General features: G+C 42.6%; 2 protein-coding genes across 2 annotated transcripts in view; one reads left to right on the top strand and one right to left on the bottom strand.

Annotated features, from left to right (window-relative positions):
• Window positions 1-7,302, bottom strand: part of phactr3b (phosphatase and actin regulator 3b) — a 59,603-nt gene extending 52,301 nt beyond the window's left edge. Inside the window, exon 1 of the mRNA XM_084927502.1 lies at window positions 7,194-7,302. Within this exon, the coding sequence (XP_084783628.1) occupies window positions 7,194-7,302 (109 nt within the window). The remainder of the gene's footprint in view (window positions 1-7,193) is intronic.
• Window positions 7,303-7,409: 107 nt separating this feature from the next.
• acot8 (acyl-CoA thioesterase 8) lies at window positions 7,410-17,228 on the top strand. Its single transcript, XM_084927505.1, has 8 exons — window positions 7,410-7,512; window positions 7,918-8,056; window positions 12,396-12,619; window positions 13,478-13,614; window positions 13,842-14,067; window positions 14,897-15,054; window positions 15,145-15,336; window positions 16,939-17,228. The coding sequence occupies exons 2-8, from the start codon at window positions 8,033-8,035 to the stop codon at window positions 17,055-17,057; spliced, it is 1,080 nt and encodes a 359-aa protein (XP_084783631.1). The 5' UTR covers window positions 7,410-7,512; window positions 7,918-8,032; the 3' UTR covers window positions 17,058-17,228.
• The last annotated feature ends 15 nt before the right edge of the window (window positions 17,229-17,243 follow it).

Consider the following 17,243-nt stretch of genomic DNA (forward strand, 5'->3'; position numbering starts at 1 on the left):
AGGATGTCAAAGTGATGGTATACCTGCTGCTGTGCATAAGGCTTTTTGTCAGAATTGGGGAATGCAGTGTGTTTTTTGTGTAGGGAATGTCCACTCCGGGTCAGGGATGAGTTCCTGCACCAAGTGGAAGAGTTTAAGAATCTCGGGGTCTTGTTCAGGAGTGACGGGAGAAGGGAGTGAGAGATCGACAGACGGATTGGTGCTGCGGCTGCAGTGATGTGGACGCTGTACCGGTCTGTTGCGGTGAAGAGACAGCTGAGTGTAAAAGTGAAGCTCTCAGTTTACCGGTTGATCTACGTCCTACCCTCACCTACGGTCACGAGCTGTGGGTAGTGACCGAAAGAACGAGATCGCGGATACAAGCGGCGGAAATGGGCTTCCTCTGAAGCTCTCTGTGGGTGAGAAGGGTGAGAAGTTCGGCCATCTGGGAGGGGCTCAGAGTAGAGCCGCTGCTCCTTCACATCGAAAGGAGCTAGTTGAGGTGGTTTGGGCATCTGACAAGGATGCCTCCCTGGTGTTCTGAGCATGTCCCACCGGAAGGGAGACCCAGGAAACACTGGAGAGATTATATCTCTCGGCTGGCCTGGGAACGCATCGGTGTTCCCCCGGACAAGCTGGAGGAGGTGGCTGGCATCTAGGCGTCTCTGCTAGGGCTGCTGTCCCGGGTACCCGACCCCGGATAAGCGGAAGAAAATGAATGGATGGATGGATTTCCCTCGTTGCTGGGTTTTAAAAAATGGCGGTTTAGATTTTTGTGAAGGAGACACTCATGACTCATGGAGTGATGCAACTGACTAGCCAGTGCAGTCTGTTGATGTCGCAATTTTGGATTGCCTCAGATCGCCTGAAACCCCAGCAAAAATAGGCACTAAAAAGGTCTGGGTACCATGTACTACCACCTGTTGGAAAACCATAAACCTAATGTTGAGTTGAACTGAGAAGTTGAACTTCTCACAAAACAATCAAAATCAAGAAGCAGTCAAAATTCAGCACGGTAAAAAAAATAATAGCAGATATTAGATGCTCTGAAAATGAGGTTTATGCTATGTAGACACAGGTCTACATGGCGTAAACCTGTGTAGACGACACAGACTGGAAATACTGCATTGCCAGCTAAGCCACCAGCTGTCTGTTTGCGTCCACTAATTCACTGAACTGGACCTTTCAATCATGTTTGTGGTGTTACTAGCATTTTATTTGCAACCTGTGGTTATTACTAATTAGATGGAAGGAAGGTATTGATTTCTGTTCAGCGCATCTTTCCAGCTAAGCTTACCGGCATTAGCTCTTAACTGAGCACGCCAACCTCTAAACCAAATGCAATCAGTACTAGTTTAAAGCAAAAGAAAAAAAGCCAAACATGGTGGTAGTCAATACATCAGCACTTTACAAACATGTTATTAGGTGGTAGCCATGTCCATCTATTGATCTGCTAGCCTGTGCCACTTTTTCATATTCTTCCTTCCATATTTTGTGGTGAGTTGGAGATACAAATTTTGGTGACCACTAAGCCTAATATGCACTGAACATTGCACGTGAATTGTGATTTATAATAAATCCTTTTTTTTAAACAACTAGATGGTGGCAATCACTGTGTGTGTGACAAAGTTTCATTCATATATTATATTAGAATCATATTAGTGAAATAACATAAGGTAAGATACTGAGAATCTAAGTATCCTTTAACTAGCTGATAGACCTAGGGTAAACAGTGTGCAGCTGCATGCTTCTCTGTATCTCATGTTAAAATCTAAGCCGCATACCCATGGGTAATTCACACAGACTGTGAGAGGGAAATTTAAGTATGCAGTGAAGACAAGAAAACGTCTTCCAGGTTCACAACATGGATTTCAGAAACCCAAAAACTTTATGACAAGGCTCTTGCCAAATGCTGTTACAGCTGACATTTCCACAGACACACATGAGGACAATGGAAGTGACATTGCTTTATTGTTTTCTATTTCCAGCTATGCACACCTTTTATTCTGTCTCATCTCCAACTGCAGCTGCTGTGCAGTGACTCATGTGGAGACATTTAGCACTCGTTCCTCGCTGAGCTCAACATGCATGTAGGAGTGAGCTGCCAGGTGCCAGGCTTGCTATTCTGTCCTCTCAATCACAGCAGTGAATATGGAATGAGACAAACCGGCTTATGTAAAGGCTTCCTGATTAATAAAACATGAGGAATTCAAATAAAAAGAATCCTAATCTTCTCATCAGGCTGCCGCCATCGCCTCTGACTGAATGCGAGGACTAAACCGAGGCCCATCAGTAACCGAGGGTTGCGGCGGTGTGATGGTGGTGGGGTGCAGTGTACGAGAACAGCAGAGGAGTCCAGGGAGAAAGCCTTTGATGTCGGAGCAGCATGTCAGATTAGTACAACAGCAGTGACTCAAATAGGGAGATGAGGGGAGCAAGGGAAGAGGCTCCTGCAGGCTAAAGGCAACAGCAGGGAGGGACAGGGCAATGTTACAGTGTCAGCAAGCTTCACATCTTTAGTGCACAAGCAACAGTACATTTGGCATACATGAATACTTTGTTTAACTTGAAGAATTTTCTGTGTTAATACAGTTAATAAGATATGTTCAATTCTAACATTTAATGATAATACTGTATCATATATATTATCATTATCAATGTTGACATTATGTGTGTGTACTTGCTTGCAGCTTGCTTCATAATATTACAAAAATAAACCCTGTTGAGCAAAAAGCTTCAGCTGTTAGACTACAGGTAGTAAATCTGGTAAACTGTAAAACACTACTGACAATTTATCACAGCATTGGAAAACTATATGAGAACACTCTGTATTATTTTATTTATTGTTTTTCAGCCTGCATTTTGAACAATGCTACCTGCTTTAAGCTAGGCAGCTAGCAAACCTTTTCTTATCTATACACATTACAAGTTTTGTCTCACTAAACTAAGCTATTTTAGTTTTGTATTTCCATAGCCTATTGTATGTAAGTCTGCATTATTTTATTTTATTTTATTTTACTGACTACCTGTTGAAATATGCAACATTTCGTGAGCTAGTCGGTTAGCAAGATTAGTGAAAAGCAATATAAACTGTAAAATGAAAATGTAGAGCTAAAGGGAAATTGAGAATTGCTAAAACTTTGAATGCGTCCCCAAATGCAGTCACAAAAACCATCAAGCGCTACGATGAAACTGGCTCACATGAGGACCGCCCCAGGAAAGACAGACCAAGAGCCACCTCTGCTGCTGAGGATACATTCATCTGAGTCATCACGTGGCACGAATGAGAACCCACACACACAGCGTTGCACGTTGCTATGCGTTTTCTTGTGTATACGTTTAGACACTTTCTGGCTGAGCAGCTTTCCAGCTGCCACACCGCTCTCCCCTCCTGTCTGGCAACATCCTTTAAAGAGGAGTCATGATTCGATGATGGAGGTCAGGTGTGCAAGTCAGCCTCCCCCTAACACCACACTGGGACCTCACTGCTCCACACATCCTCTGCAGCCGAGCCACAAACCACACCCCGCCACACACCAGCCTCAGGAACCGCATCTCAGATTAGAGCACAGATAAATGCCACACCGAGTTCCAGTAGCAGACACATCTCTACATCAACTGTTCAGAGGAGATTGTCAGGCCTTTATAGTCAAATAGCTGCTAAGAAACCACTACTAAGAAAAAAACACAAGCAGAAGAGATTTGTTTGGGTCAAGAAACACAAGGAGTGGACATTAGACCAGTGGAAATCTGTGCTTTGGTCTGATGAGTCCAAATTTGAGATCTTTGGTTCCACCTGCGGTGTCTTTGTGCGATGGTCTCTACATGCATGGATCCCACCGTGAAGCATGGTGGAGGAGGTGTGATGGTGTGGGGTGCTTTGCTGGTGACACTGTTGGGGATTTATTCAAAACTGAAGGCACACTGAACCAGCATGGCTACCACAGCATCTTGCATTTAGTTGGACCATCATTCATTTTTCAACAGGACAATGACCCCAAACACACCTCCAGGCTGTGTAAGGGCTATTTGACCAAGAAGAAGAGTAATGGAGTGCTGCACCAGATGGCCTGGCCTCCACAGTCACCTGACCTTAACCCAATCGAGATGGTTTGGGATGAGATGGACCGCAGAGTGAAGGCAAAACGACCAACAAGTGCTGACCATCTCTGGGAACTCCTTCAAGACTGTTGGAAAACCATTTCAGATGACGACCTCATGAAGTTCATCGAGAGAATGCCGAGAGTGTCCAAAGCAGGAATCAAAGCTAGGGGTGGCTGTTTTACTACATAATTCCATATATGTTCATTCATAGTTTTGATGCCTTCAGTGAGAATCTACAATATGGAATAAAGAAAAAAACATTAAATGAGAAGGTATGTCCAAACGTTTGACTGTTAGTGTAAATGCCAAAATGTGAATTTGAATCCACCTTTGGGCTACAATGTTTTTGGCGGCACATATTGTTCTGCACCATCTCTAGCAGAGACGATGATGTAACCTGTATGGGCTGATCAAGGCGGCTGCTTATCACCACTTAACGAAGTCCATAGGGAGAAATTTTAATACATGGCATGCTGTTCTGTTCTCAGCCTGGTGACTAGTTGGTAAAGCAAAGACCTGTCTGACAACCTTTAAACTTCAGGGTAACAAGTATTTGGGTTAAATCAGTCTTCAGTGCTTCACAGATGCTAAAGGCACTGAGTGAGGACTAAGCACAAATGGCAAGTGATTTTCCATTTCTGGTTACAACCTTGTAATTCAGAGGAAATGTTTACATTGTAAGAAGTCATTTGTATTAAGTCCGGTCGATTGTGCAGCTGATTCAGTTTGACATTGCCCAGCTGGGTGCTGTGATAATACCACCATCAGTGATCTGTCACTCCCCTTTTCCTCCCCTCTAATGGATAGGATTCTTCAAGTAGAAGGATCAAAGCCGCAGTAGGGGGCTCGGAAAGGGTTAGCACCGATCTGAGGGGATGGAGAAGTGGGGGAGGACAGGCAGGTTTGCACTTGCTGCATTGCCTGAGCTCTGTCTGTCTAATGCTGCACTGGAAATGTCCAGCTTTTGGGGAGAAATCTGCCACAGTGCTTCAGAGATGAGATGAAATGAGATCTGAGCCTATTTGACATTTAGATTAAAATGGTAATAAACAGCATATGACAGGACAACCCTGCCAGTGATGCCTTAGAGTTTCACATATACACCAACGCTGTTACGTAACTATAACAACCACAACAACGTGACAAGCAGTAGAAACCGAAGGCATGAACACAACGGTATTCGCCGCCAGCAAGAGAACTTGAACATCCTCTTCTGCAGCATTGCTGTGGCTCTCTTTCTCTAAAGACAGCCAGCCGAAGGAGTCCGATGTTCAAACAGACTGTAACATCACACACTGGTGAAAGTGAAAGTGTGGCATGCATGCCACAAGATGAATGAATCCTGTCATGTGCATTATACTGCAACCCCCACACTTGTGATTCAGTAACTGAGCCTCTTATTTGTAGAGATACAGCAGAATCAATGTCTACACTCATCACTATGGCTGTGAAACCATGGACCGTATGGAATTTGTATTTCCAAGTCCCAACATTGCCATTTTGAATGATGCCATACAAAATTTCTGGATTTTTGGAGCCACTGAGCAACAGCCTCTGGAATGAAGCCAACACAGAACATACAAAGACAGCATTTCATCTAATGGCAACTTGATGCTGACTCCACAAGCAAGTCAAACCCCAAGGACTCCCTCATTGAAATGCCCAACTTCACAGCATTAAAAGCCATGTTCATGGCCTGGTGCAGGAAAAATATGGTTTAAACCTCTATGCATAATAACTGTGGAGTGGTGGAGGGGTTAGGGGCAAGGTACCACCATAAATATGGCCAAGAGTTCATTTCAGTAACCAGCTATAGCTGCCCATGTTAGCAAGCAATCAAAATGGCCACACCCTTAACTTTAAGCATTAACAGTATGGAGATGGATGACTCTTTTTTTAAAAGAAAAATCACCCTCCACACAGCTGTTACAAAGGGGAAATATTCATAACGGCCAAAAGCTTTTAAGTGTGAGGCTGTAAACATGTAAAGTTGTACATTTTATCATCTATCTGAGGATTGACTCATTCCAGAAGCCAGCCTCTAGTGGCCATTAGAGGAAGTGTAGTGTTTGGCACTTCCGTGTTGGCTTCAGTTTTCGGACCTTGAGGTTGCCTGAAACCAGTTGAATGTACAGCTGGCAAACAAACAGCATTGTCCTTCCAGCCTGCAAATAATCATCCAACACACTTTCACATGAGTCTGTCGCTCAGTACCTTTGAAAGCAGAACATTTTTATGACTCCTGCTTCACATCAACACAGCAACAGTGAACGCCTTCCCACAGACTCCCGGTGGAACTGCGAATCCCACCTCACGAATAAGCACAACTCACGGCCTAAGTGGCATTTCGCTTTGAATTGCTGGCTGCTGTACATCACCAGTGTGGAGCAGACAGACAAACACCATGTCGTCTCACAGTTGGAGAGCCAAGCGCTGCCTTCTGCCATTTAGATCACCATGGAAACAGCCAAATACACAACCAGCACTCTCGTCGGCTTCGGCTCAACACACTGCAGTCCATGTGTGATAGCAACTTGTGTGCCCCCATGCTGCAAGCACACACCTCGTTCACAAATGCAGAAATAAGAGAGCGAGAATAGAGAGGGGGAGGAGAGAGAGAGAGAACACCCAGTTCTACATCATGACTTCGTGTTTATTCAAAGATGTCACAGCCTGATGATGTGAAGGAGATTTGGGCAATGAGGAGCTGATGTTACAAGTCTGGATGCCATTATTGGGATAAAAATCGGTGCAATGCTTAAAAAGGGGGACTCTACATATGACCTGCATGACACTAGTAGGGAAAAAAACCCCATCATAGCCTGATTCATTACGGTGTGGTTGATATTTTAAAGGCAGCCACACAGAAGGCCTACTTCTCACAGCCAGAGCGAGCACTGGGTAGTAAATGACGCACGTTTACAACACAGTTTACGTTTCCTGCACACAAATGAAGTGGGACCACCACGGGTGCAGTCTGCGTGACTGGATGCGGGCGAGCCCGGACTCCGTGATGTCACGCCTACCCAGTCGACCGCGTGAAGCAGCAGTAAATGAGACAGCTGACACATGTCCAACAAGCAGTCGGATTACCGCCCCCCTCCTCTTACCTGTTCTGTGCGCTTCACCCAGGCGGACCTCGGTGATGCTGCTCGGGTCACTCTGAGATCTTCCCCGCTGCAACACACAGTCCTCCTCCAGCCCATCCGATGATGCCATGGTGAAAAGAAGACGGCGACACGAGACTGAAAGGGGCGATCTCCGTCAGCCAAGGTCACCGGCATCAAGAGGTGGTGCGGATTAAATGTGGTCGGAGTGCTGCAGCTGCAGCTCCTGGTCCCCGAAAAGCAGCAGCGCTGGGGAAATCCATTACGCGCGCAGCATCATGGCGCCTTCAGGTGTTGCTCGCAAAATCAGCAACGTTAACAGGTAGTAAGTGAATTTGAGTGGTAAATAAAACTAGGAAAGCGCTATATTGATTCAAATTCATATAATAAAGAACTCCATTTAAATCTGTCCTCTATTGCAGTCCCGGTTTGTGCAATTTGGTAAGAAAGGCTTGTGCCTTTTAGTGTTTTTTCTTTGCCCTTTAATGTCTTAAATATCCGGCCACATTTGAAAGCAATAGATCCTACAGCCTCTGAAGGCAGCATCAGAGTCATCGCCTGCTTGGTATTAGCTGAAAATGGGCAGCGTCTTAATGGAATCTTCCTCTGAATCCATGCTTTGGTTTCAGCCTTCTGTCCAGTTCATGCAAACCATGTCAATGTTGGTTAAATTTATAGTTTGTGTGCTCAATCCCTCTGAAGTCTGCTGCGCTGTTCTCTCCTTCAGATCAACGCTTGAATCACTTTAAGCACCAAATACATCTGAATATAAGGAGGAGAGGAAGTGCACAGCAGTCAGAATTTGACATCAGTGACAGAGACATCGTTTTCAGTTCACTGCCATGGCCAAAGTCATTAACACAGAGGTAACACTGTTACATGTGAGATACTTCAGTTTTGGGTTTGAAATGGCAGTTATCACCGGTGATTATGTATTACAGTTTTTCTCAAATGCTAAAACACATGTCACAAACGTTACCACCAGGTCCCCCAATGTCCAAACACAACACCCTTCTCTAAAGCTACATAAACACAACCACACCTTCCCACTGCAAAACTCAAACTCCCACACCAAGAGAGCAGCTCGAAGCTGTCAAAACTGTAAACACTATACACAGCATTACACACTACAGCAAAACAATTGAAAACACAATGCTCAATTTGTGAGAAGGTTCTTTGGTTCATAACTGCCAATGCATATTTTTATAAACTGTACAGTAACGGATCGTCATAGAACCCTGCAGAGGATTAGGCATTTAGATTTGTGAGTTTCACATGAAGACTATAAATCTATAAAAACATCCTGCATGTACGTACACTACTGTAACACAACTCAATGCAAAAACAGAATCTATCGCACACAACAGTACTCTCGGAAACATGATCAGGGTGTGAAGTCTTTTTTATTGTCTACACGGTCTTTTTACAGTATTACACACAGTCACTGTGCGGCATCATGTCGCCGAGCTGCATTGGGCCACATCACCTCATCCACATCACAGGCTATATTGTCCCTTGCTAGGCACCGCAGGAAAAACGCCCTGGAATGGCGAATCCATCCCTGGAAGGCCTCCACTGGGATGTCAGCACAGGCCAGCTCCATTGCCCGTACGAGGTTCTCTCTTGTGTATGGCTGTCTGTCATACACCTTCCATCTCCATGATGAGAAGAACTCCTCTATAGGGTTCAGGAAAGGGGAGTAGGGTGGCAGACAGACGTTTAAAAAGTGGTCACTGTTGGTGGTGAACTACTCTCTGATTTGGTGTGTTTTGTGGAAGCGGACGTTGTCCCAAATGATCACATACATGTGATGTGCTAGCCTAGGATGGTGTTGTTGACGGTCCAGGAGGATGTCTTTTAGCTCCTCTAGGAAGGTGAGGAGACGTTGGGTGTTGTAAGACCCAAGGACAGCATGCCGGTGGACAAGCCCCTCCGTACCCATAGCTGCACAAAGAGTAATATTACCCCCCCCCGTTGGCCAGGAACCTCAGTGATGGCTCTTTGGCCAATGATGTTACGGCCTCTTCGCCTTCATTTCTGGAGGTTGAAGCCAGCCTCATCCAGGAAGAGGTACTCATGGGGTCTGGCCATCGCGTCCAACTGCATTATCCTCTGTGAACATGGAAAAGCGTACAGGTGTTCAGAACGGTCAATCAGGTAGCACAGTATTGTCCAGAAGTAATGTAGGCCACTAAGCAACACAGTATGTCCACTAACTGTACTGTGGACATGGATGTATACGTACTTGCACATACTCGTAACGTTGTTCTATGTGTCGCGCAGAGTTGCGCTCAAAGGGAACCCTGTAGACCTGTTTCATCCTCATCTGTTGGCGCCGGAGAACTCGGTCTATTGTGGACACGCTGACAGCATCAATGTTCTCAAAGTTTACATTATCTGCAATGACTTTGTCTCTGATCTCTCGGAGTCTAATGCAGTTGTTCTCACGGACCATATCTGCCGCTGTGAATATGGAAACCCTCCCACCTCTATGTGGCATCCTTTCAGCTCTAAAGAAAGAAACATGTGTTGTCAATTGACTGATTTATATGTAAAACTACATGTAAAGTAACAGACCACTTTCACAGGCCTGTAAAACTAGTATGACAAAGAAAGCAATAGCGTACTATACCTGTTGTGTTGTCTAAATGCCTTGATAATGGTGGCCACGGTGAACCTACTCAGGTTTGGATGTACTCTTCGTCCCGCTTCAGCCATTGTCATGCCATGGCCAATGACATGATCAATTACTGTTGCTCGCATATCATCTGTTATGATGGTGCGAGGTTGTCTTCTTCTCCCACCTGGACCTTCTCCTCTCTCTTGTTGGCCTCCTTCTCTTCCTCCTCTACTCCGAACTCCTCTTCTTCTTAGGCCTTCACCTCTTCCTCCTCTGATCTCAACCCCTCTTCCTCTTTGGCCTGCAGCTCTTCTCCTTCCGCACGCTCGAATGCCTTCATCCATTGTGATTGTTTGGCATCTTCACCAAACTATGCTTTTATAGGTGGGGTCACATCATTAGCAAAAGGTGTCTTCAATTTTGAGTCGTTGTGTGTAGTGACTGACGCCAGGTGTGTTCCCTGTGTTCAAAGATTGGTGACTGTGGCAAGCATTTTGCATCACATGGGCTTTCATTTGAGAATATGAGCAGAGTTGTTTTGCAACATGTGTTTTAGCAAGGAAAAATGTGTTTAGATTTATGAGTACAGAGGGTTGTGTTTTGTGAATTGTGTCTTCATGTGACATGTGTTTATGGTACTGGAATGTGGTGGCTACATTTAGTAAATGTGTTTAGACTACTGGTCATTTGGGTTACAGGATTGGCTTTTGTGTTTTAACATTTGAGAAAAACTGTAAAAAGGTTGGTCTTATGAGTATAACATGTTATCAACACATTTTCATCAACAAAGCAGAAAGTAAAAACAAACAAACAAACATAACAACATGCAGGTATAATGTAAAGTACATTTGGGAAAATGTTTCTCCCAAATGACGCACTGAAAACTGTAGTTTATAGACTTGACTCAGTCATGGTTCCTGCAGTGAACAAATCATTTTTTTCAACAAAAACAAAATCAACAGTCAACCTTAAACAATCAGTCACTGTAAAGTCAACAGCAACATAGAAAAAAAAAAAATTATATTTCAACTTAAGATTGCAACAGTGCACAAAGTCTTCACATTTAGCAAGAACATTTTTTTGTTTTTTTACAAATCGTTTTTGAAAAGATTAAATATCGGGTTAATTGCACACACATAGAAAATTATTATTTTGGTACAGCTTTTGAAGAGTTGTGGATACATGTCGCTGACTCAACACAGAAGATGCACATTTCCTGATAGTCATCTCTGCTTTTCTGGCCTGCTGCTCTGTTTCTGTATATACGATATTTAATTAATAATGACAGTTTTATGGAATTTCTAAACTAAAATTTAACTAATAATTGAATTTTAATTTTAATTTTTAAATTTTATTAAAAAGCTGATAGTTGGATTTATTGAATTGATGAAAGGTACAAAGACACTGCACACTGTAAAATGTAAATAAAAACAATGCAATAATTTGCAAATCTTAAAAACTCATATTTTATTCACAATACAAAGTATGTCAAGTGTTTAAATAATTTTTTAAAGACTATTTGGAATTTGATGGCAGTCTCAAAAACCTCTAGAAAGGGTAACACTGTGTAGTCTCTCATCTATCTAATTTTCTTTAACAACAGTCTGTAAAGGTCTGGAAACTGTTTGCGAATGTATACTAAAACCTACTACCTTGTGACTGCTTACCAAATTTAGAAATGAAAACGGTAAACCAACTGTAAATACTTTAAAGCAGGGGTCCCCAGTCCCAGTCCACAAGGGCCAGTGTCCCTGCAGGTTTTAGATGTGTCCTTGATCCATCACAGCTGATTTAAATGGATAAATTACCTTCTTATCATGTCTTGAAGTTCTCCAGAGCCCCGGTAATGAGCTAATCATTTCATTCAGGTGTGTTGACCCAGGGTGAGATCTAAAACCTGCAGGGACACCGGCCCTCGTGGACTGGGATTGGGGACCCCTGCTTTAAACTGTCCATGAGTGTCCCTAACACCATCCCTGTAAATGCCATAATATGACCAGAATGACTGGTAAAGGAAAATCATTATTCTGCTCTGACTGTTTGAAGCACAGCTAAGAAGACTGATAACTCCTCGACAAGTAAGAGACGTATTGTTTCCCCCTTATTAAGACGTTCCCTTCAAAATGCCGACAGAGTAAAACTCAAATAAATCAATAAACATGTTGTTCTCAGACACTCATTTACATATTTTGCCATATAACAATGATAACACACTACAACATTAACAATGTAAAGGAAGACTTGCTATATAAACGCTGCACAAATATGCATTAAACCAGTCAGATGGTTAATTTTCTAATCACAATATAGACACCTTAGTGTTGATACGACAGCACACCTTCAGGGGTCTAGAGTCCGTGCCTCGATGGATCAGGGCTATTTTGACAGCAAAAAGGGAACCAACACAATATTAGTCAGGTGTTCATAATGTTATACCTGATCCGTGTCTTTGCAAAAGTGCAAAATAAATGGATCTAATTCAAGTGCTGAGAAACTTTGGTACTTAATGGTAGTAGTAAATGTCTGTATTTTGTCCCAACGCTAGGTGGCAGTTATGAACTTTTCACCATTTTTTCCTTTTACAGTGTAGAAGAAGTTTCCAAACAAACATGGCGGAGAAAGAACTCGGCGGATGTCATGAAAATAGCGGTTTAATCGATAAAAACAAAATTCTGGAAGCTAATGAGGTACTGAAATCAGAACAAGATGAAGTTTCGCAGAGCCGTAATTCTCAGTATCAGCAGGACCTGAAAAGCGTCCTCCTCACCAGCGTTTTAAACCTGGAGAAGCTGGATGTCGACCTGTACCGGTAAGTTTCCACTGCAGCTCGCTGTTTGATGTGCACTGATCCCCGCTCGGTATACAACAGGAAGGTAATACTTAAAACACGTCATTGTAGGCAGCGACCTCCCAAACCTTCTCTATCTGCTGCTGACTCTTTTTGAGCTTCTGGTACCACAGGTGTTGACAACCAGGGACCTGATTGGCTCCTGATTAGCAAGCAGCACCTGTGAGCATGGACCCTCCTACAGCGGGCAGCAGGTGTCTGCTCTTAGCACGCCACGTTTGACTGATTAGGAATCAATGGAATAGCCCTTTGCTGTCATTGTACATGTACAACGAAATTATGGCCTTTATGGAAATTATGCATAGGGCAACTTCAAGCCTGTTTTCCACAAAACCAAGCTGCCGCATTATCTGGATGGAGCCCTAGTACCAACTCCAAATTTAAGGCCAAATTCCATATTACAGGGGATGCGCTCCCTGTTATATGGAATATTTGGCTCTCATGCCTCGTAACATGCCGACGATTTGGCACATTGCGTCGGTATGTTAGACATTGGGATGAGAACGTGTTGGGAGGAAAGTTATGTTCAGCAATGAGTTCATATTCTGTGACAGCAACGGGATCATAGGGTCAAAGTGTGGAGAAGATGTAGAGAACACTACACTGATTGCTGCACCAGCTTTTGGTGGAGGCAGTGTGATGGTGTGGAGCGGCGTCTCCCTGGCACCATTTAAGGGGAAATAAACAGGATTTCAAATGGTATATAAATAAAATAATCCACCAAACACTAATTTCCTTTACGTTCTGTGATAAGTTCAGTTCACCTTTTATAAGCATTTGCCTGATTACCTTTCAGCAGTGTATCCTCTGTTCCCACAGGGGGACCCACCACTGGGTGCCCCGCACTCAGCGTCTGTTTGGAGGTCAGATAGTTGGCCAGGCCCTGGTGGCTGCGGCCAAGTCTGTGAACGACAGCCTGTACGCCCACTCTCTGCACTGCTACTTTGTCCGAGCAGGTAAGATGAGCTGAACTGTGATGATTTGAAAGCAGGAGAAGCTCCAGTGCAAAGAATAACATTACAAAGAATCCATTTGGAAGTCAGCAAAGACACAGAGAGAGAGAGAACATACAGATTGGCTTAAATAGCTTCATCTCCTCTTCTTTTCCTGTACAAGCAAATGTGCACCTGTTTTCATTTTCAGTCAGTTATGATAGCACTTTACTGTTCTTGGTGTTTTCCAGGTGATCCGAAGGTTCCGGTGCTTTACCAGGTGGAGCGCACGCGAGATGGCCGCAGCTTCACCGTGCGCTCTGTGAAGGCCATCCAGCATGGACAGCCCATACTAATCTGCCAAGCCTCCTTCCAAACACTGCAGCCCAGCCCCCTGCAGCACCAGTTCCCCATGCCAGTGGTCCCTCCGCCTGAAGACCTCCTCACCGTGGAGGAACTTATTCACCATTACCTCAGGTAGCATTGACTTTATTTATTATTGTGGATTAGACTGTGCCTTCGTCTGATCCACATTGTGCTTAAAGTTATATAAAATAACATTCCAAGTCACTGTTTTCTGTAAATTTTAGGCACCTTTGAGGCTTCCTCAGGCAGAATGGCCTCTAAAGTCACACTGACCAAAACTTTGTGTCATAGGTCAGTGTGTGACCAAGGAGCAGTCTTGTGAACGACACTACTGCAGATCGCTTTAGTTGCTGTTTTTAAAAAAAACTTTTTTATAATCATGTTTCCAGCTTCACTGTTTTCTCTCTGCATTGTGTCTTTGTTTGCAAGCGTGTACGGTAAGGAGCTCAGAGGAAGTGCTAACAAGAGCTTTTTCACTTTGACAAGTTCAGATTGTGTTGTTTCTCCTACGACACATATCAGCTGAGTAAAACTTAGATTTAACTGTTGGTTAAGCTGATGTTTACAACACTAATATCTCAGTCCAGCTATAAAGTCTGCTAAATTTGTCATTATCCATCTGTCTAGTTTCAGGTACCCTGTGGGGTTTTTTGTATTGACTTTAGTTATAATCATATAAAACTTCACTTAATTTATTATGCAAACTTCATGGATTAGGATCATTAATCAGGCCAGATTGAGAGACCACACTAGCATTTTATCTTTGAAGTAAAAAATCTTGAAGTTCATAGACATCAAAAAATGTAAAACTTATTATTATTATTGTTTAAAACAACAGTTTTGCTAACACTGCTATTATGCGTTACTAAAGAACTGCAGTTAGAATAAATAAAGCAAACATATAACTGTGTTTTCTCTCTGTCTGTGGGTTGTTTTGCAGTAAACCTGACCTGGCAGAGGAGGCAAAGAAAGGCCTGAAAAAACTGCTGGCTAATGAAGTCCCCATTGAGATAAAACCAGTCAACCCAGCACACTTTTACAGACTGGGTCCAGAGCAACCAAGAAGGCTGTTTTGGGGGCGAGCACGAGGACATATTGGTAAAATATCATTGTCATCCTGCCTCGTGCTTGAGATCAGAGTAAGACGTATGGTACATGCTAAGCTGTTTTTGTTGTGTGTTTGCGTAGGGGAAGGTAACATGAAGCTGCACTGCTGCGTTGCTGCTTATGTGTCAGACTTTGCTCTGCTGGGCACAGCGCTGCTGCCTTACCCAGAGTACAGGGCCAAGTTCGCCGCCTCGCTCGACCACTCCATGTGGTTCCACAGCACGTTCCGCAGTGATGAGTGGATGCTGTACGAGTGTGAGAGCCCATGGGCAGGTCAGTATGTTGATCACATCTCAAGAACGAATGCAGAACACAGTAAAGCATATGTTTTTCACATCAGAATATGACCGGTCATGTTTCCAGCTTCACTGTTTTCTTAGGTAAGCACTTTGTTTTTATTTTGAAACAAAGTGCACAAGTAATGTCCTGCATTATTCAAACTAGTAGCTTGAACTCGTTTACTAGTTTGAAAAGCAGTCTTTGTTTTTCTGTCCATGGGAACACATGGTATGTGTTTCATTTTTATTGGATTAAATATTGTTTTTAGCTTTTCTTTGTTATAATTTGTTGTAATGGGAGATAGATAGATAGATAGATAGATAGATAGATAGATAGATAGATAGATAGATAGATGCAGATATAGAGATCGCAAAGGTAAGATTTAAGAAGCTGAGAACAATATAACAATAGAATCTAACAATAAAAACACAAGATACACAGTCAGGTACAGTCTAAAAATCAGATACACCAGTACACCACAGTTCACACACACCACCACATACACTCAGACTGGTTGTGCTGGTCATTTGGACCAAAATCACTTCATGCATTTATTTCAGTTCTATTTTGTTTCAGGATTTTGGGGTTTGTTTCCCTCTTGCTTTTAGTTTAGTTTAATTTCATTAATCTCATTATCACATTTGAGTGTCTATGTAATTTTAGACATTTAAGTACAGCAGAAACAGCTGATTAAAAATTACCTGCAGCAAAAAAGGCTTAACAAATGATTGCTACACACATGCACATACAGTTCTATCTGTATATAATATCACTTCCTGATGTGAAAACTAATGCAAAGTAGACTAACATGAGTCTTATTATTGAAACAAGCAGGCACTGCAAACTGATTCCACCAAGTTGACTTTCATTTTTTAAATCTCACAGTTCATCAGTGCATAATTATTGTTACACCCCATGAGTTATCTGTTCCCATCCTCATTACAGTGTTTATAATCCATCATCTGTGTTTGTTTTAAGTCTTTTAGTCTAATTATGTTGATAACTACCAAAGCTAATAACTGTGCATACCATTTATATTACTAAAACTGTGTAAAAAATTTAAAAAGTGTTTCTCTGATGTCTCTGATGTCTGATATCTATTACTTATAGATGTCTATTACTTACATAGGAATAGTAGTGGTAGAATAGTTATGTTAAGCTATATAATTTATGTCTTGCATATTTCCACAACCATATCCATAATCACTGTGTATGCTACCGTTGTATATTGTGTACTATCTTACTTATTTTATTTGTTTCTATTTTATTTGTATTTTTTGTATTTTCCTTCTGATATCTGTACCTGAGCTGAGGTAACGCAAAAACAAAACCAACCCCCCCCCCCTCCATGCATAAGTATAACTATGCATGTGACGAATAAAGAACCTTGAACCTTGAAATTTCCCCGTCGTGGAGCCAATAAAATCGTATCTTATCTTAAGTAGTATTAATGTAACAGTAGTATTTTTGAGTACCATCATCAGTGATGATGATTGTTGTGTATTTGGTTCTAACTTTCAAAGACTTTGTATTTGTTTATGCTTTGCTTGTCCTTTTGTCCATTCCTGAAATGACTTTCTGATTTGTGCCCTACAGGGAGCAGCAGGGGACTGGTGCAGGGCCGAATGTGGAGAAGAGATGGGATGCTGGCTGCCTCATGTTCCCAGGAGGGTGTCCTGAGAGTGAAACCAGTCACTGAGCCCAGCAAATTATAGGGATACTTTATGTGTTTCCTTTTGAAACCCTAATTTATTTGTATAATCTAATTATATGATTAGCAAAAGAATTCTAAACGTTTAAAAATCAATGTATGAAAGCATGATTTTTTCTTTCTTTTTTTAATAAATGTATTTTCCGTCAGTAAAGACTAAAATAGTTGTAATGGCTGCACGCTTGTCATT

This window comes from Perissodus microlepis, chromosome 5 (assembly GCF_051167445.1).
Source record: "Perissodus microlepis isolate ML-2025 ecotype Zambia chromosome 5, ASM5116744v1, whole genome shotgun sequence".
Classification (NCBI taxonomy): domain Eukaryota; kingdom Metazoa; phylum Chordata; class Actinopteri; order Cichliformes; family Cichlidae; genus Perissodus; species Perissodus microlepis.